Source organism: Varanus komodoensis, unplaced genomic scaffold (assembly GCF_004798865.1).
Source record: "Varanus komodoensis strain SLA01 unplaced genomic scaffold, ASM479886v1 scaffold24, whole genome shotgun sequence".
Taxonomy (NCBI): domain Eukaryota; kingdom Metazoa; phylum Chordata; class Lepidosauria; order Squamata; family Varanidae; genus Varanus; species Varanus komodoensis.
This window is the reverse complement of record NW_025335641.1, coordinates 11,218,747-11,239,069: the sequence shown is the minus strand read 5'-3', so window position 1 is coordinate 11,239,069 and position 20,323 is coordinate 11,218,747. Positions and strand designations below refer to the sequence as shown.

Here is a 20,323-nt window from a genome sequence, read left to right as displayed (position 1 = left end):
AGTAACAGAAAATCAATTTACAATGACACTGTACTAGATTCCAAGAGATGGGCAGGTAAGAACATGCCCAAAAAGAATATCTGTGCTCTTAAATATTAAATAACTTCCTCAAATTTAAGTATTAATGATATGTCTCTTGGAAAAGAATCCCCAGTTAAGTAGCAAATTCAGCACAAAGTCTAAATTGTCAACTAAATAGCACAGTATGGGGTATGTTATCTCTAACAGAAATGAGTTCTGACCTTGACCACTTAACAGAATAACCAGATAACTGTCCAAAATCATTAACTGGCTGCATCAACACCAAAATAGATAACTGAACTTCTGAAATAAGTAATAGGAGGTCATTAGCATAAAATACGCTTATATTCTAACACATAAATATAAGGGTTTTGTCTAATAGCACATGCAAGGGGTTCCAAACCTAAATCAAGTATCATACTCTGTTCTAATACCTCTCTCAAGAAATAAACTCAGACAATATTCCACTGGCCCTAACTCTGGCTCAAGGCATTTCATATAAAATTTTACCCCAAATATAAAATTCTGAAGGAAAACAGAAATTTCTCAACGTGACAGATGAATTTCAATTTTTGTTTTTAATGAAGGCCTTCTCTGGTTTCAAAGAGAGAACAGTGTCTGTTCCTTGCCTAATCAACCTTGGTTCTTGTGGTCACTCAGCCAAAACTATATTTAGTATTTTGATTTCAGCCTCAATGAAATGGTCAACAATTAGCACAGGAAGTATGATCTATATCTGCTTTAGGAATTACTGTAAAATAAGCATCACTTAGCACTGATGAAATATAACCAGATTCAAAAGTAGCAACTGCTGAAGTTTAAGAACCAGAAAACTTTGAAGTGGTTTATACCATTTAATTAGAAATCCATCTGGACCAGTTGCTTTCCCTGGTTTCATATTAGTTATTGCTTTGGAATGTCGTCAATTCACAAAGGCACCACTAAGAACTGCCTTTGCAACATACCAAGGAAGGAAAAATTAAGTTGAGGGATATAATGTTCACTCTGATGCAACTGTAACATTTTACAAATTGTTGATTTTATATTTGGGATGGGTAATATGTCACTATCATTGCCAAGGTAGTTGTTCAATGTTTTTGTTAGCTCAGGTGATTTGTCAATATTTTGCTGGGCTGTTCACCCTTGTCTCAATGTGCCCTGACCAAGGTAATGCAAATTCTTCCGGCTGTGCAAAAATGTTCAACTCATATTTAACACATTGTATTTCTTGATAAAGTTGTGAATCTCCAGAGGTGGCAAATTGACTTGTAAAAGTTTTTAAATGTCCCTTAGGTCTATTTGTCACTTCTTAAATTTATTTTTATGAAAAGCATAAGCAATAATTTGATCCAGAATGAAAACTTAGCAAACCTCCCATTCAGTGGAGCAAGAGTTGCTTATACCCTCCTTATATCCAAAACATTCTTGTAACTCAGAATCTGATTTTTAAAAGACACATTGTTTAACAAAGAAACATTAAAGTGTCAAAGGCTAGCAGTCCTTTAGCTATTTTAGGTAGCAAATCCATGATGCACCTTTTAACCTCCAACAAACCAATTGGGTCCCTATGAATTGTGGGTAAAGTAACCAAATATTTGCTTCCATGACATGCAAACTGGATTATTAACTGATCCTGGGTCAGTCATTCTTTTAGCTTAAATTATGTCATTCTGATGGAAGCATCTGAATGGTGAGTTACAAGTGGACTTCCACAGTGATACAGTGGCATTTATGTTTATATATTTATTGCATAAATAAATTGCATAATATTGAAATATATTGCACCATACAATCACTATGTACTTATACTGAGCCTTCAATATAAGTGTGCAATTAAACTAGCAGAAATAATAACTCACACAAATTATTAATAGCAACCAGAGCAAACTTTGGTTTGAATAATATTACTCTTTACAATATTATTCTTCAGATGGCTGGGCGCTTAAGCAAGTAGTTTTGCATACTACTTGCGTGTCTTCACAATTTTGTGTTCTTGATGTTTTACAGGCCTTAATTTGGACTATTTTTCAGGCTCATTGGGTCTATTACTTTTTTATATTCCCTGTTCACAGAATATCTTGCCCTTACTTTAAAAGATGGCAAGTAGCATTTTATGCCAAAACAGAAATTGTCTCATGTTCACTTAACTAACCTTGGACAGCAAATACCAGTCCAAATATTTCCCCTGAGATTTCATCGTACAGGAAATTGGTCTCTTGGTCACTGTCAGGTTCAATATATATTGAGACTACATATAATATAGGCCTACTTATATTTTTTAATTATTAAGGCTTAGAAGTAACAACATTGGAGCTCTCAGTTCTCCAGATTTTACACAACCTTTAAATTAATGGTGCATAATAATAAAAAAAAATTGCGCAGTGGGTTAAACTGCTGAGCTGCTCGGCTGGTTGATCAAAAGGTTGACAGTTCGAATCCACACATGGGGTGAGCTCCCGTACTCTGTCCCTGCTCCTGCCAACCTTACAGTTCAAAAGCATGTAAATGCAAGTAGATGAAAGGGTACCACTTCGGTGGGCAGGTAACAGCATTCTGTGCACTTCTGTGTTTAGACATGCTGGCCACATGACCATGGAAACTGCCTGTAGACAAACGCTGGCTCCCTTGGCTAGGAAACGGAGATAACCATCACCTTCAAGAGTCAGACGTGACTGGACTTTAATGTCATGGGGAACCCTTTACCTTTCTAATAATAAAAATAAGAGTAAGTCAAGAATGAATTCTCTGTTCTTCCATGATATAAAACTTGTTGGCATGATCCAGCTAAAGCTTCTAAGTCCCACTGATTTTAAGGAGGAGGTAAGCACATGTGGGGTTGGGTAGACTTTGGGGGATGGTGGAGGACAGAAGAACCTGGAGGAATTTTGTCCATGGGGTCAAGAAGAGTCGGGCATGACTTTGTGACTGAACAGAAGCACAAGCTTATTTTTCACCTGCAAGCAGTTAAGTTTTAAAATATTTTGTTTCATCTGGATTATTTAAGAGCACATTCCAATTCAGTTAAATGGTACTTGTTCTTAAGTCTATCAGCCTAAGTGCCCAAGCATCTGCCCAAATACAAAGTAAGTTTAACAGCTAGGCACAAAAGTTCCAGAGATACTTGCACCATTATCTATTTATCTACTCCAAGGAAAGTACATAAAAACATATCTGAAAGCCATGACTTAGTGACCATAGCCATCTGAACTGTGCTTTTTCCACCTTTATTTTTCTCAGACAAGCCACCCTGAAAACTTACGATTTGTTTCAGGGTGGTTCATAATCACAATGGCTTCTGTTGTCTAAACCTGACAGGACAATTTCATTGTGGGTTGCTGAATGGTGCCACCAAGCTGTCTGACAAGAGTGGCTAAGAACATGCTGCCCTTCACAAGCAGTCTTGCTTCACAAGTCACAAAAAGTAACCCTGCCTAGTTTCCACTGTATGCATTTTTTGCCTGGATGTGCCTCACAACCAATCAAGTTGTTTCTATGTTAGCATTATTTCCCTCCTCCTTGCTCAGTACTCTTGCAGTTGGCACATAGTCCACCAGCCACTGTGCCTGAAATTCAATCCCACACAATCCCACACAGCAGATCCTGGAGCTCTGTGTGATAGCTGCATTTCAGGACAGTGAAGACCATGAGCAACATGAATCGTGGAAGCTATAGAACAGACTGTTTCTTGTTGTGGTTTCCAAAACCTAAACATATGTTAAAATACCACAACAGGGTTCAGATGACACAAGGAGCCCACTACTGCATCTGTTGTGTGAATCCACACACCACATATTCTCACCACTCTGAATTCCTCAAGAAGAACATTGCAAGCCTGGGCATCTGGAGTCCTGACTGAGGCAGAGGAAGCCCAACACTGAAAACCAGTATGAAGCAGTGATTGAGAGCATGAGTCTGGGTTCTAGTCCCTGTTCAGCCATGAAGCCAACTGAGTGACTTTGGGCCAGTTACAGACTCTCACTCCAACTCACCTCACAGTGTTGTTGTTGTGGGAATAAGATTGAAAGCAGGAGGAAGAGAATTCTGCAAGCTACTTTGAGGCTTTTTTAAAAGAAAAAATGGGGAATAGACATCTAATAAATAACAACACTGTCAAAGAATGCAGATGCAGTTTGGGTCAGAGGATGAACTTGGCACATTCATAAACCACTAAATAAATTCAGAGAAGTGGGAAATTGTAGGCAATCTTTGCCCATGACTTACAGAGCAGATATTAATACAAACTTCATGCACTTCCTTTGCAGTGAAAGGATAAACTTCATGGCCTAAATAAAAAGTTAAAGGAAATCTCACACCACCTGCTATGTCATTTTATGAAAAGCTAGCAACTTTCCTGCTTGATTGTATAAACATGACACCAAACTGGCACAATTGCCTTGCCCCAAATTCTTCATCGCATGAAAATCTACTATTCCCAACCTGTGATTTCTTCTCCCTGACATTAGGCATGTCAAAAACCCCATATTCCATGGCCATCAGTATCTAGTACCCCCAAGCTGAACAGAATCTCTTCTGCAATGTTTCAAACCACAAGATCCAGGCCTGCTCCCTATTTTTTCTCCACACAAAGCCTTTGGGAACTACACTATGTCTGGTGAGTCCATCTCTGCTGCCATTGCAAGCTGCCCATTCCACTTGTGGGGCAAGTTCACCAACTGTGTATTTCTCAAGTAAAAGCAGTACAACAGTTTTCCCTTGCTTCAAGAAAAGCAACCTGCACTCTGTTCATTGATTCATTCAAAGCCAAAGCTCTCTAAAAATATACTAAGTGAACTTAGAGATGCTGTCTAAAACAAACAAGTGTAAACACCACAATCTGGGAAGAAGAGTACTTTTCCTAAGGAAAATGCAGTTAAGTTGAACCTCACTGCAGAAGATGTGGATACTAGCCCTCAAGAAAGTATACTTCTCCATCTTGTTTTGCCATAGCATCTGTCACAGCACCGCAAATCTATACCAGGTAGTGATGTGGCACTTTGCTCATATCAGTGAACCCCAATAATATGTGGGTGATAAAGCCCTTTTTCTGACCTGTCTCTGGTAACAGGGAGAAAAGTAACTCTCAATAGACTTGGAACACTTTACAGATTCCCATAAACCAGCCTTCACCAGCTTTCCAGAAGAAAAAGGCAGGGGTTGAATCTCCTGATGAAAAGAATAAACCTGAAGAACATCCTGAACAGTCAGTACAGCAACCGATTTCAGCAGCCACAGAGCACAGCTGAGGAAAACAGGACCTGAGGAAGCTGTGCCACTAACCAATGCATAAAAAAATGTGCATTTCCAGAATAAGTGTAGAACAGGACAGATGTAGCTCACAAAAGACTGGTCACTGCCACTTAAGTTGCAGGGAAGACCAAACACTAACTTTTCAAACAAACAAACCAGAGTCAGTGAACTGTATTGTCTATCTAGTCAACTCAGACCGTAAGTAACACCACCTACTCTTCAAGTAAATCAAGTGCATGAAGGAATGACATCCTTGGACCTCATCTTTGGATTGGATAAAGAGGGAACAAACTGATGCCATGAAAAGGCTCATACTCTTTGAATGTTGGCAGTAAACCTTGCTGGCCAAGGGCAAAAAAGCACAAGCACTGTATCAGTTGTATCCCTATGGTACATTACCAGTTTCTCCCTGCTCTTCCTCCTCCTTTGCAATGATACAGTTCTGGGGTTCCTCAACTTCTAGTCTCCCTTCCATCACAAGGTCAGCCAGTCTTCCCTGCACAGCTCTTGGTCATACTACATCATGCCCAAGATCCAACTTAAAAACTTGTACCACTTCTACAGTGGGAGTAAGCAGAGCAATCAGTGGAAAGATGCCTGTGGAGCAGTCAGAACCAATCATGTTCTTCCATGCAGGCAAACATGGAAGAGCAATTGCACCAGGGGAAAGATAAAAGTGTTCAGCAGTTAATTTTGCTCCTCCATGCTAACCTACCATATATATTGTCCTCTATAAACTTTGCTGTTCTGTTCCTTATTATTCTTGTAGCCAAAATACTAATCAAGTTTTTTTCTCCAGTGTATTTCAAAGACACTTTCAGCCTGCAATTTGCAATAATGTTGTATGGTTAGGAGAGATTTCACTAGTTAGGTCACCTTTTTGTATCACAGAATATGTCACATGAGGCAGTATATTTAACATATTGGGAGTCTGAATATTGATCAGCACACAATATATTGATCAGTGTTTCTTTTGTTTCTCCCTTTTTTACTGTTTCCATCACTTATCCAATTGCTATACTCAAATTTATCTACTTGAGAGACATTACCTAATCCTGTGCAAGGTATCTGCAGCAAAACAAAAATGAGTATATGAAACAAGGCCTCCTTACTGCTGCTTGCAGACTATGCAGGTTGGAAAGTGTTGTCAGCAGCAACAAGGGACTTCCAGATAATGCTCTTGCGTTATCTACCCTGCAAAATTCCCTCTACCCTGTTTAATTTACATTATAAAGTCTGGCACTGTGACTTGCATTCTTATAAGACTTTATTCCTTCTGCTTTCTTAAGTTGCTTCTGTAACACATTAAGAAATGGCAGCTGTTTATACCTCCCTTTTCCTTTAAAGGACTCAGTGCAGCTTACATCATTCTCCCCGGCCCCATGTTCTTCACCACCACTACTACATTGTTTCTACATTGTTAAACTGGGGGGTGGGGGGGGAGGAGGGGATTCTTTAGGTCATTACAAACTGTATTGTTTCCACCATTTTGCCTCTACTACCCCCTTTTCATTCAATTCTTCCCATTTCTGTAGGTAAAGCATTGCAGTATGTGACTGTTCGCACTTCTTCTCATATACTTTGCAAAGGGCTACAAGTTCTGTTATGGATGAACAGCAATTATTTCTGCTGCAGTAAAATGAAAAAAAAATGCTCTTACTGATCACCATGATGACAAGGACAAGGTTTTGCAAGGTTGCTGCATGAAACTAGCAAGGATTCTATAGAGGAGGATAAGAAGAAAAACATGGCTATGGAAGAACTCTCTACCAGGGTAGTCACAGAGGGTTCGGGAGCCTCCAGTTGTTGGAAGTGTCTGCTTCTTTGAACAAAGACTGTAATGCTGTAAGCATAGTAACGGTAGAGGAGAAACTTATAGAAAACTTGATGTGTTGCCTACTGGTGGCATATTGAAGCCATTTAGACACTGATGTCGGATGTAGATGTTTGGGATGATGTCAAATTTCATGGAACTTTCTGCATGTCTCAGGTCACTTTTGAAACCATAGCAGCAGAAATAGGTCCCATAATATAATTCACACACCGTAACGAGGAATTAATATCAGAAAAAAAAACTTGGGAAAAAATGTTGGGGCTATGTGAAAATTTGCTTTCAAAACTGGATATGTTGAAAGCACTACTTTTGTAGGACTACTTTCGAAGTTAGGAAGTATGCAGATTCTTCAGAGAAATGGCCCATGTTCTGAACATGATGTTATAAACTGAGAAGGAAAAAAAAGGGCTCCATGAGCTGATGTTACCTAAAATGCCTGAAGTACTTAAGTCTCCACACATCCACATTTTAGCTTTGCCCGAGAGGGATGAAAAGTTTTAGAACTGTGTCTGCTCTTACAGCATGTTGCTCAACACACATGCTGAATCTAAAGGCAGATTTATGGAAATATTTACTAGTGTTTCATGATGAGCTCATGACACTGCTATATTCTCAAACTATACATTGGCAGATAAGGTAGCCACAAGATCATTCTTCATCAGTCGCTGCCACTGTAAATGGCTTCTGCGTGTACATCCTCATTTTTGATGAGCAGGTTATTGCACTTCAACTACGGTTCACAGCTGTGTTCTGGGCTCTGTGGATGCCCCAACAAATAAATGTTAGCTATGCTCAAAGCCATGCTAGACTTTCCATTGTGCTTTCAAGCAGGCAAAAACATGTTCAGTGGTGCTCCCTTTACACACTGCTGGATATGGAAAAAAACCTTATACGAGACATTATTGTTACATGTCCGTTGCTGCATCCTGCACATTTGCAAATCAAGGGAGATACGCTACTTCAGGATTACCCACAGCTTCTAGGACCAGGAGCTAAAAATAACACTATCTGTAATACGTATCAGCCCCCACATCTGCTGAATTTACCATCCAAAACAATGGCATGGAATGATGTGCATAATATCCACACCCCTATTACTGAGTGGATCTCAGACCATTATTCTTACTTATTCTATACAGGCAGCCCCAGGGTTACAAGAGTTCTGTTCCTGAGAAAACAGAAATTTGTCTTTAAGTCAAATCTGGAAATAAGTCAGATCATGTATAGCAGCCCTCCACAATTGCAGGGGTTAGGGGCACAGGACCCCTGTGAAAGTAGAAAACCACAAATCTCTCTAAGCCTGCCCCCTGCCCAAACTTACCAGTGCCTCCTCTTTGCAGCAAGGAAATGCCAGATTGTCCACTTCAGATGGGCAGGACAGGAAAGTTTGGTTTGGAGGTCTCCCTCTCTTCCCTTTTCCTTCCACTTCTTCCCCTCACCCCCACCCCCAATGTGATATTTTGGAGGCCCTTCCCTGCTCTCCTTTTGGTTTTTCTCTCTGTGGTGATATTTATTTTTTGTTTTAATTCACAGGCTTTATGGCAGTTTGCTCATAAGCACAGGTTGTTTGTAACTTGGAGACTCGCGGTGGCAAAATGACCTATTCATCCAGCAACTGTTATACTATGTAGATTTGAGAAACAAGCCTTTCCACCACCACAGTCCACCAACTGATGCCATCTTAGTCATACCTCCCTGTTTGCATCCTTTCCCCTAAATATATCTCTAGCAAGCCTGAACCATGTAAATTTTCCCCTCTCCCAGTCAGCCACTTGATAGCATTCTCCACATAAACTCCCCTCCATTAGTCTAGCAGTATCTCATTTCTCACATATAATCTCACTCATATAGGATTTTCTATTTATTCACCATCCACTTCATTAGAATATATATATACACCATATGAGCAAAGTCTCTGTACAGTTCACTTCTGGCTTCTCATGGTGCCTTAACAAGCTAACTTAAAATGAGTACTAAACTATTATCTCAGTGCCAAGAATTGTCTGGACAACATACTACTAATCAAGGTTTCACAGTAAAGACTTTTAAAGAGTTAAACAGCAGTGTCTGCTTGTAGGAAAGATCAAAACCAGGAAAGCATTCTTTGATAGAGATGGAAAGTGCGTGCGCAAGTGTGGTAAAAATCAGGCTGATAGTGCAGTGGAAACAGCGTGGCAGGTGCGGAAGGAATCTTAGGTTTAAAAAAGCTTATCTTGCTCTTGAAAACCAGCTGAGGTAGGGGTAGGGAGTTGACAGCCTAAGTAAAACATGATTCTCTGGCTGAAGGAAGGGGCAGATGAATAGGGAGTCAGAACTCAAACTGCCTCTTGGTTTGTGAAAGATACGTACATGTGTGTGGTAGCTCGTCCAACTGATAAAAAGCAGAAGTTGGAGAAAGGACGGGAACATGTGCAAAAGTAGTTTCTCTGTTGGAAAGTGGAGGGAATAGATAGGTGAAAGACCCAGAACTCAAACCACTTCTTGGACAGCTAGAGCACAGGGGGAAGGTACAATGAACAATAAGCATTTCTCCAGCTGTCAGAGAATAAAGTTGGTGTAAAGGAGGGATAATGAGTGAAAACCACTTCTTGAGCAAAGAAAGCATAAAGGAAAAATACAAAATCACAAAAGGGGATATTAGAATTTATCATTTTTTATTTGAGAACAAGTATAGATGAGTATTGATTTGTCAGAAAAGGGATTAGAAAATTGTCTTGAAAGCTGCTAAAGGAAGGACACATCCAAAGCACTCAGTGTGCCAACAGCTAAAAGGCAGCTGACATAGCAAGGGAGCAAAGGACTGTGGAATAGGAATTTTCCTGCAAAGGTTCCTGGAATATATGCCAGGTGGGAGGAATGAGTTAGAAATAAGTCATGATAGCCTCATTCTGTTAGAATTGTCATGGGTTATTCAGCAAATAACAAGCCAGCTGTGGCTTATTCTCAAAGCAGCTTAGTGTGACAAGCAAACCTGCCCAGTATACATAGTATCTGCACAGAAGACATTCAAGGTTCCCCAACAGAGATGATAATGCTTATTATAGACCTGCTATAGACACAAACTTCCAAAAACTTACTTCTAAAAGTGCACCATGTTTTATATCTCTAGCTGACAACTGTTTTAGAAAGCTAAGGACAATATATATTTAATGTTATTCTCAATCCTATTTCACCCATCTAAAAAAAAGTAATTAAGAAAAAGTACCAATATCTGCTGCAGTGTAAAAGTGAAAACCAGGAGCCATTTCTTCCAGTAACAACTTGTTTTAAATGCATTTAAGTCAATACAAATTAAAGTTTCTCCATAGGAGTTGATTTTGAATATTCACATGCACTTGCTCAAGAAACATATCCCCACCAACTGTTGATCTTTGACACTATAGCAACAAGTGAACATTTGTTCTGAAGGAATGCAGAGTATGTGATGGGGGAAGGGATGCGGTCACAACTTTAAGTCAGTGGCTAGCATCAACAAAAAAATTAATTGAAACTGCATTACATGGAGTCTACAAGTAACTTTGAAGAATTTGAGACCAAAATTTGAATCTCTGAATAACTGCATAAGTATCAAAACAAATATACTACATTATAATTTTAAATTATGGTTAAGATCTTATGTTGCTTAAATATTTGAATTATTGTACAGTTGAAATTTTACTTGAACTTACATGAACATAAATATATCCACACATAATGCTCCAGTAGACTATACAAGAATCCACAGGGATTTGCTAGGCCTGGGACCTAATAATTTTTTCTAATATCTAGTAAAGGTCAATTCATGCTTTCTGTTCAACAGATATAAAATATGGCTCTTTTGAATCCATTGCATCTTAGCCCAAGATTTTTAAAGATGTGTATGTTGCCTGCTGTGCTGCTCTCAGCTAATCAGAATTACATTTTTGGAAACCACTAACAACCATATTTATGAACAATGGATAGAGGTTAAGTAGTTGCCTTGGACTGGCATATTTATCAAATTATGTGGAATAAATTAAGTTTATTACACACAACTTATTTATTCCAATGCCCTGTATGAGGTCTGGGTAACTTGTAGGCCAAAATATCTGGAAGGTAACAACTCCAATCATTTTTCACCACTAGCTATGCTAGTTAAGTCTTGATGTAAGCTGCAGCCCAACAATGTGGAGAGCTATACATTCCCACCTCTGCCCTAGACATTTTAGCTAGAATACAGAAAGGAAATTGACAGGATACAGGTGGCACTTGACAGTCTTCAAAGTGGCAAACACAAGTGCCCAAACTTCTACCCCTGAATTTCCCCTTACTGCCACCAAATTTTGCCCATCACTCAATTGCCTCAGACCACAAGTACAATTTTCACAGGGAGGACTCTTCATAGGCACTGCCCTTTCCACATAAATCATACTTCACCTAGCATGAGGGAACATGACTGAAATGCAGAGGATGGCACACAAAATCAACAACCCCCCCATGAATGAACCACACAGCTGAATGAATGTGGGAAGCATGTGAGAGGAGTTGCATGTGTCACAGATGCACACAAGATTGTGTATGACAGAATAGGAAAGGGTTAGGGTGTATCAATGGGTGATGGGAAACACTGGCCCTAACCATGCCCATACCTCAGCCCAGTCAAGGCCATTATTGCATGTTGTCCTGGGGAGGGGGGTTGCCTAACCTACCAAGATACACATGAACAGAGATAAGCTTTCATACAATGTTACCAGTAGAATTCTGGAGGGCACACTCTGCATCCTAGAAATACCCCTTCAAGGGCTGGTAAAAGCACCATGGGAAGATATGGGAACAGATATACTTTGATACATTTTCCTTGCTTTATTGTAATTTGAGTGACATGGTTAATATTAAAATACCAAAATAAACTATGTAGTCAGGATGTACTATACAACCTCAGTAATTTATAGAGCTCTGGTAACATGAGGTTTGTTTTCATTGTATCAGTATTTCCATCACTATAGCCAATGGAGAGCAGAACACGACTATGTCAGAAGCTTGCTAAATCGCAGTATTTCTTTATTCTTCATTTATTGTATCATCAAGTCACAGTCAAGCATAGTGATCAGTGATTTCCCATTACCAGTTTATTATAGTGAATGGTCAGCTGAATATGCTGAATATGGTCAGTATATAAATCCATTGGAATAATATATACACCATTCAAGAATGTTAGACTTGCTTTTTAATGATTTTTAACCTACTTCATACCAAAAGCTGAGAACATACAACTTTTAACCTAATTACTCTAGATTGAAATTAAAAACCACCAAAGCATTGAAGTTAATAGCTAAACTCATTAGAACTCTGTGTCCTTCCATTACTGCTCAGTTCTTTGCTCAGTTTTTTCAACAATGTCCAGCACAAAAACTCTGCATTAACTAGGGTACTGGGCTTGGATACTGAAAAACTATGTTCAAATTTTCTCACCCTAAAATTAGTTCACTATATTGTTAACCTACAACACTAATCAAATATGTTTTGTAAAAAGTCATAAAACTTGAACACATCATAAGCTAACTTTTGAAATCTCATTTAAAAGGCATATTTAGGAGAAACTGAGTACAAACATGGATATTTTAAGAAAAATGCCATACAACCTAAAACTGCTGAAAAGACAATGACGGCATGTGGCCAGTCTGACTGGTGGGGCAGAAAACACGTCAGCAAAGCTGTAGCCAAGGAATTACTGGAGGCGGAGTCAAAATTGTACAGAGAAGCTTTTAAAGTTATACAAGTTGGCCACCCATCCATCAAGCACAACATATAAAATTCTGAAAATGTATAAACCAGTTTATGTTCTCTCCCAGTCTGATAAAATTGTAAGCCATGTTATTTCTTCAGAGTAACACGTTCATTCTGAATCAGTTTAATTTCTCCAGATTCCCAAAAGAGCTGCACACAACACTAAAACAATTTTATATTCTAGGATTTTGTTGTGTTAACTTCCCAAAATAGAAAAACAGCAAGCAAGCACATAAAGCACACACTCGCATTCTTTTTCTATTTCTCAAAGTATTTCATTGGCTGACTTGGTTCAATCAATCAGTCAGCCAGCAATACTCCCTGGGTGACCATCCCATTGTTCAGTAGACCTCTTCCTAATCTAACTGGTCAAGCCCCTGAGCTGAGCTTATTATTAATTTGACTCTGATTTAATGGTTTGTGTTCTAGTTGATGCACTCAGAAAGCCCTTCTCCTATGAATAAAGGCTCTGTACATATACATGCACTCAGTTTAAAAATGGGAGTTACCTAGTAGGCTTAGAAAGCCTTTTTCCTGTTGTGAAAGGTTCTGTGCATGCGCAGCTTAAAAAACAAAGCTGCCAGACTGATAAAGGAAACCTTAGTGTGGTAGCAGAATCAGAAATTAAGAAAAGATGAGCAGCCAGCTGTCACAAAGGGAAGAGAGCAACAGTATAACAAAGATTTTAAAAATAAAGATAGGCTCACTTACATTGGCATTTCCCCAAAAGGATCTACCCTTGCTTATGACTGAACACATAAAAAACCCCCAACGAAACGGAAACAGCCAATCCTACTATAATGGCATCTTCCCTGGCCACTGGCAATGCTGGCTAGAACAGACAGGGATTGTAGTCCAAAACATCTATAGAGGGGCCAAGTATGAGGAAGGCTGTGCTAAACCACAGTGTTTCATAGGACCAAGCTTGCATACTCTACCCCTTTCTTTGTTGTTACGCAGCTGATTATGACCTCTGGACCAATGGACTGTAATTAATGTTAAGTATGATTTGTTTGAGACAACCCAACTCGAAACTGTGGTTTCAGGAAGACTATATTTAACACTAACCACAGTTTGCAAGTTTAGATGGCACCCTAAGCTGTGATTAAGCCAAAAAAGAAGTGAAAGTTTTTCAACTTCTGGCTGTAGTTACACAAAATAAATAAGCATGCATGCTGAGCTTCCTGCAGTACCTTTTCAGTGTGCCTGAACCTGGCCAATGAGTTCTTTTGGGTGCTGTATGTTTTATTCTAATAATGCATTTGAGCTTATACCAGGACTAGAGAAAGCAAGGAATTCAATTTATTTTTGAATATACAGTTCTTGAAATTGTGATATAGACTCATAAACTAAGCTCCATATAGAAAATGTAGAGAAGCATAGAACGCAGAAACAGATGTATGCATTTTTGATTCATATTTACTAAAAAGATGAAACTGATCTCTTCCGATAGCCTACATTCTAGTGATATACCTCACTTTAATAGAAGGTCGTCAGTGTGACTGATGTCTCAGGATACAACATGAAGAATTTATTTTGGTAATACTATTTTTGTCCATAGCACAGATAACTCCAAGATTTAAAAATGTATTGAATATAAACCCTGAAGTCTCCCAAAAGGAAAAAGGTACAGCTAGAAAACAATTCAATAAATCTTACTCTTCATCCAATAGGGTGATATTAGAGTTAACTGTTTTACATGGGCCAGCTATAGATTTTTAAAGAGAAATTATGACATCTGGTTCAAGATAAACACAAAATTTCAATTTTAGAATAAGACACGCCTAACCTAGGGTATAGTCCTACAGCTACTGGATGGAATCTAGAAAAATTTGGAGCCCCAGCTCTGAACTTAAGAGATGTGTCTGCAATTGGTGCTAGGGCTCCAATTTCAGAATGCCTTCCTTCTGCTTTTACACGCTGTGCAGAAGAGGCACACTAGCTGCAGCTACAAGAGCCTGAAGCCAGTATTAAGGGGAGTGCTCTAAAAGAAGGGAGTTATCCTGGTGATGCCTCAGCCTCTCCTCTTCACAACCAGGACGAATACGTAGACAGATAAAATAGGTTGCCTAAGTCTATTGCCTGGAGCTGACCTTCACCTCCACTCTCAGGTCCCCAATAGGATGCTCATAACCACTCAATTTTGAAGGGTTACAGGCAGCTACACTTGATCACACTGTTAGTTTGTCAGACAAATGCTTTATCACCCTTTGAGAAAAAGTAGGAGTTTAATATATACAGTATAGAGCTATGTTTATTGACAGTGGTATAAATTAGTAAAATTTACCAATACTGCTTTAAAACAACCTGAACGGGCATTTGGCAAATCTAGTCATTGGGTTTTTTTTCTGTGGAATTAGATTTAAAAAGTACAATGCTTGCTTTGCATTTGCTGCACAAACACAAAAAGGGGAAATATTCTTAGAAAGGAATTCATGCCAGGTCAACCAGTACCAGTTTCTTATTTACCTTTGTTATAAAAACTATATTCCATTACAGACTGCTCCAGAATTGTCTGAAGGATGCAGTTATGCCTTTGCAAAATATACAACAAACAGTATTCCCACCTGGATACCTCAACGTCTAAAATATGACTGTAATATCTACTGCAATTTATTTTCTCTCTGCATATGAAAACTGCACTTCAATGACCAATGATATGCATCCAGTTTTAGGACAACTGATTTAACATTCCATGAACGTTTTTCCCAAATTTTTTTCTAAGAAAGAATGCAGCTTCATTCAATTTCAAACAGGATTATAACTGATTTTTAGCCATTTACCACAGATTAGTCTCAAAGAAATCAGACCAGCTAAATCACTGATCCTACTGCATAACATAAGCAAAAGCAAATATAAACAAGCTAATTACAAGCTTGCACCAGAATTCAAATAATGGAAAGAACTGATAAACGCTTTATCTATCCTTCGAAGTAATGAGAATACAAACCCTGTCATTGTCCAGTTTAGTCATTAATGCTACACACCACAGGTTAGTGCTATAAGAATGAGCTGCAGTGAGCTTCAGGCTTTCATGCTGCCTCATTCCTTCTAACACAGCTGCAAATGGATTCAACACTTTTATTTTCATTTTAGATTAGACACAGTTATCAGAATCCCAAACATGATTAATCGTAACCACCATTTCTGGAAATAAGCCAGTTTTATAAACCACTGTTTGATACTGTCTTGCTTCCGCTAACCATAATCATAGTTAAGACTGAGTCTGCCATGTTGTCCAAACCTGACATATTGTGGTCAATGCAAAACATGTGTTTTTCCCCTCACTTACAATGCAAGTATACAATCACAAGGCTCACTGTGGCTCATTCTTATAAGACTAAACTGTACTGAACCACTCCAATGTAATTCAGTTCAGCTGTGAGAAACTATTCCCTCCTACTTATCCAGTGATGATGCTACTTTTCCTTAAGAGAATAACAAAGTCTGTGGAGCAAAAGGATGGCTTTGAGTCTGAACAACCAAACATTTCCATCTGCTGGCCCTAAGTGGCAAAAAAGTCTTGCTCAGTATTTTTTTTGTACTAGTACAGGCAATTAACACTAATCTGAGAACTGTGACAGTAGGAAAAACCTATTCATATGAAGCACTACTGAGCTACAAAAGTCAGTTTCTGAAAAACACTAGCAATACAGTCTCAGACAATCCATTTCAAATAAAGCCCTAGTCTCATTTAGAAAGTCCTTGTGAATTTTAATTCAGCATATCCTGTGCCAACCTGAAAAACAACTTGCACAATTTTCATAGAGGAAGTTAGCAAAGTGAAAACCACGACTTCCTGTATACAAACAGACCCAAGAAAACACTGTTCCTACTACATACATCTTGACTTACTTTACAGAATACATATGCTACTGTATGTTTCAAACCAGAAGAGTTACCAAGAATCAGCTCACACACCTTCTGAAAGAATGGCTTCTTTCAAGAAAAGCAGAACATCTGCAAATTTCCTGACATCGTTCACCAACTGCATGATGTACTCTGGATCCACAACAGTGCTGTCATAGCAGTCAGAGCTGGAGCTAATGCTGCTTAGGGAACTGCTCTTCGTGCTGCGCCCCATCCCCCAGTTTCCTGAATTAGAGATGGTGAAGAAATTGGAGGTAGACAGTTTGGTTAATCCTAAACCACGCTTGTTGCCGCCACCGTTCTGTCGCAACATCCCAGCCACTGCAGCGCTTATGAAACTTCCAGAGTTAACATTTAGTGTTACTTAGAGTCCATCTGCCAAGCAAAAATGTCCTGAGGAGAGAAAAAACAAACACAAAAATGATTCAGCTAAAAAGAGAATGCAAATAAAAATGAACATTAAACATTATTCAAATAGGATGTTAAATGCATCTTTAATATTAAAAGCCTCCCACCTATTAAGACAATCCACCTATTCACAAAATGTCGGCATGAAATATATTTGAAAATCTATTCCCCAGGATGTTACCCTGAAAATATAGAACAATTTTCTTCTATTTCATTTTACAATTTTAAAGGTATACTGGAATAAGTCACATTGTGCATCGGCTAATACTGTTAACATTTAAAGCACACTTTTTCCATTTTAAATATTCTAGAGAAACATAGTGCAAAGAACATTGCCTGGGCTCATATTCCATGGAATATGCAAAGTACATAATAGCTTTGGCAGGTATACTTGTATAAATACCTGTTAAAATGATAACTGGTGAAGAAACTGCAATAATTTAAAATTGTGAATTCTGCTTAAAGATGAGGGAAACTAAGAACTTTGCTTGCACAGGTTTCAAATAGTAGGTATCTATGTCACAATGAATTCAATCCAATTTTCTTTTATGAATCGTATTCTTGCTTCTAAAATCTAGTATATTTTATTTTTAAAAAGTGAAGTGACATATAGGCCTCATCTATATTATAAAAAAGGAAACAAATCATGTTATCCATAGGTAAATAGAACCTTGGTCATTGCCACAATGTGGGCATCTCTCACAGCTTTACAAACAAGGCAAATATGATTTGGCAGAATAGCAATCACTGATTTTGGTTTGCATACATAGATGATGTTTTGGAACAGGGGGTTTGTACAAGTATCTGATGAAGTATATGAACTAAATCTAAGTCTAGATTTCAATGCTTTCAGTTAATACTTGAACGTCTATGACCCCCTTCAAAAATCAAGAGTGTTCCTGAAAATGGAATGCTTGCACTCAGCATTTTAAAATAAATACCTTTGCAGCTATGTCATCTTTGTTTAAAAGCAACATGAATACTACACACTGAGAGACATTCATATAGCATAAAAACAACCCAACTCAACAATGTAAACTGGTTCACTGAACCCTATGGGAAGATCATCCCAGGTAAACTTTTCTTCAAACTGTGTTATGCAAAAACTTTGTGCAACCTTCCTTGGTTCCCATATGCATTTTCACAGCTGGCCAAGTTCTTCTGCAATCTTACCCTTCCACTTAACTATTTCCTCCTTTTAAACATAATGAGTACAAGTGAGACAAGCAGAACTTGCTAAACACAAAGAATGCTTGTAGCTTTATATCCTCAAGCCTTGATAGGTTATACTTCTAGCCACATTCATTTTCAAACATTTGAAATGCTTCCTCTCATGCCTGTTAACTGGAATTCAGTCATACCTACAACATTAAAAATGGCAGCTATTCAGTTATGAGATATCCAGATTTGTTTCAGAAAACAAGCACATTTCAACGTAAAGTCTACCTTATACACAGCTTTCCTTCCCAAAAGCATGTGGCAGAAACAGTCCTGGACATTACTGCAGCCATTATGCCATATTAGATATAGAGGGCTTTACCAATAACTTTCCTTTAGCTTGCATCCACCTCCTCATGTACTTTTAACAACTTAGACCATATGTCGAATGTAATAAGGGAAGTATTTCTAATAGACTACCTGGTTAACACTATACTGATTCTCTAAAGCATTGAGCCTTCACTCTATACAGAGCAGCCCCGCCCTGCCACCCCTTTTCCACCAAATGACTGCAGCTTTGCTGCCAGTTCTGAGTTATTCTGATAAAAACACGGAGCAGATTTGAAGACAACCTGAAGTTTCTGCCATCGAGACTAACGCTTACAAAGGTTTTAAAAAATCGAATTAGCAACGATGCTTCTATTAACAGAGTGACATGACAAGATGAGTGAGGACCAGTACGAACCTTGTTGACAAACATATGCATGAGGACAGGGGGAAACCCCCCAATTTGAGCAAGATATGCCCGAGAGCCCCCGCCCCCTCCAGAGGCATATCTGGCATTCCTAGCAAGGCGCGCTGCCTCTCCCCGCACCCTCCTCGCTCCACGCTGCAACAGGCAGTCAAGGGCCCCTTCCGCGGCTCATGCATGTGCAGCCAGCTGCCAAATCGCACGTCCTCCTCCTCCCGCTACTGTTCATGCCCAGGATTTAAACACAATCGAGAGGAGACACACGGGCTACAAACGCACAGGAAGGGCGGGGGGCGGAGAGGGAAGCTCAACGACTAGTATAAGCGAACTGCAAAAAAACAGGCTGGGATGTTAAAAAAAAAAAAAACTTGGGGGGAGGAGAAAAAAGGACTGGGGAACAGGAGCCCCTTCCCTCCCCAACATCTGAAGACACCGAGGGACGCCGTAAGAGGAGGAGGTATGGCTGAGGTATATCTTGGAAAAGCAACATCCACCTCACGAAACAGCGAAAAGAGGCGGGGAGAAAAGTTGTCAAGAGGGCACCCAGGCGCCACAAGGCGACGCGCCCCGACCCGACCAGAGCTGGGCGTCCGTGTGTGTGTGTGGCGGGCACACGGACCCCCAAGCCTTCGTCCCCACCCCGTGGTTCACCTCACGGCGCTCAGCAAGAGTTCCATGTGGGAGCCGAGAGCCCCGAGGGGAGAAACGGGGGCGGGGGGGGGGAAGGGAAGGGGCTGACAGAGGTTGCTACCTGACTCCCCAGACCCCACCCCCGCCACGCGCGCACTCGCCGCAGCTGAATTCAGTTATCCTTACCCGCGAGTGAGGAGGAGGAGGAGAGCGGGGGAGCGGACAGCCTCACAGCCGGCGCGAGGACGCGGTCGGCGGCGCCGAATCGCCGGACGCGACGAGCAGCGATCGCCGCCACATTCCCTCCGCCCATCGAACCCTCCCCTTCCCTTCCTTCCTTCCCTTCCCCGCTTCAACTCGCGCAGCGAACTGCTCCAGCGGCCAACACCGCTGCCCGCATACCCAACACTCCCCGGGCCCGCCCCGCGCCGCAACTCTTCTACCCGCCCCTCTCGAAAGGCCGTCTCCCATTGGGCAGCTGGGTCACCCGGGGGCGTGGCGGATGTTAAGGAGGCGGCAGGTACAGGCGGGGCGAGGTGCGGATGCGCGGCGTCCGGGGGCGCCTGTGCACCTCCTAGGCGGTACAGGGTGTACAGTTGGCTTAGGCTCCTTTGGTGCACGTTGCCCTTGTGCGAATGTGCATGCCCGCCCCCCGTTTT

At 40.1% G+C, this 20,323-nt stretch overlaps 1 protein-coding gene across 3 annotated transcripts in view; it reads right to left on the bottom strand.

Annotated features, from left to right (window-relative positions):
- Positions 1-20,056, bottom strand: part of ARHGAP29 (Rho GTPase activating protein 29) — a 68,210-nt gene extending 48,154 nt beyond the window's left edge. For 2 of the 3 annotated variants that reach the window (XM_044432258.1, XM_044432259.1), the window contains exons 1-2: positions 19,851-20,056; positions 16,769-17,110 (exon numbers count right to left, since the gene is read on the bottom strand). In XM_044432258.1, coding sequence (XP_044288193.1) covers positions 16,769-17,030 — 262 coding nt within the window. In that variant the 5' untranslated portion in view covers positions 17,031-17,110; positions 19,851-20,056. The remainder of the gene's footprint in view (positions 1-16,768; positions 17,111-19,850) is intronic. The other variant, XM_044432257.1, reaches the window with a different exon arrangement.
- Positions 20,057-20,323: the final 267 nt, after the last annotated feature.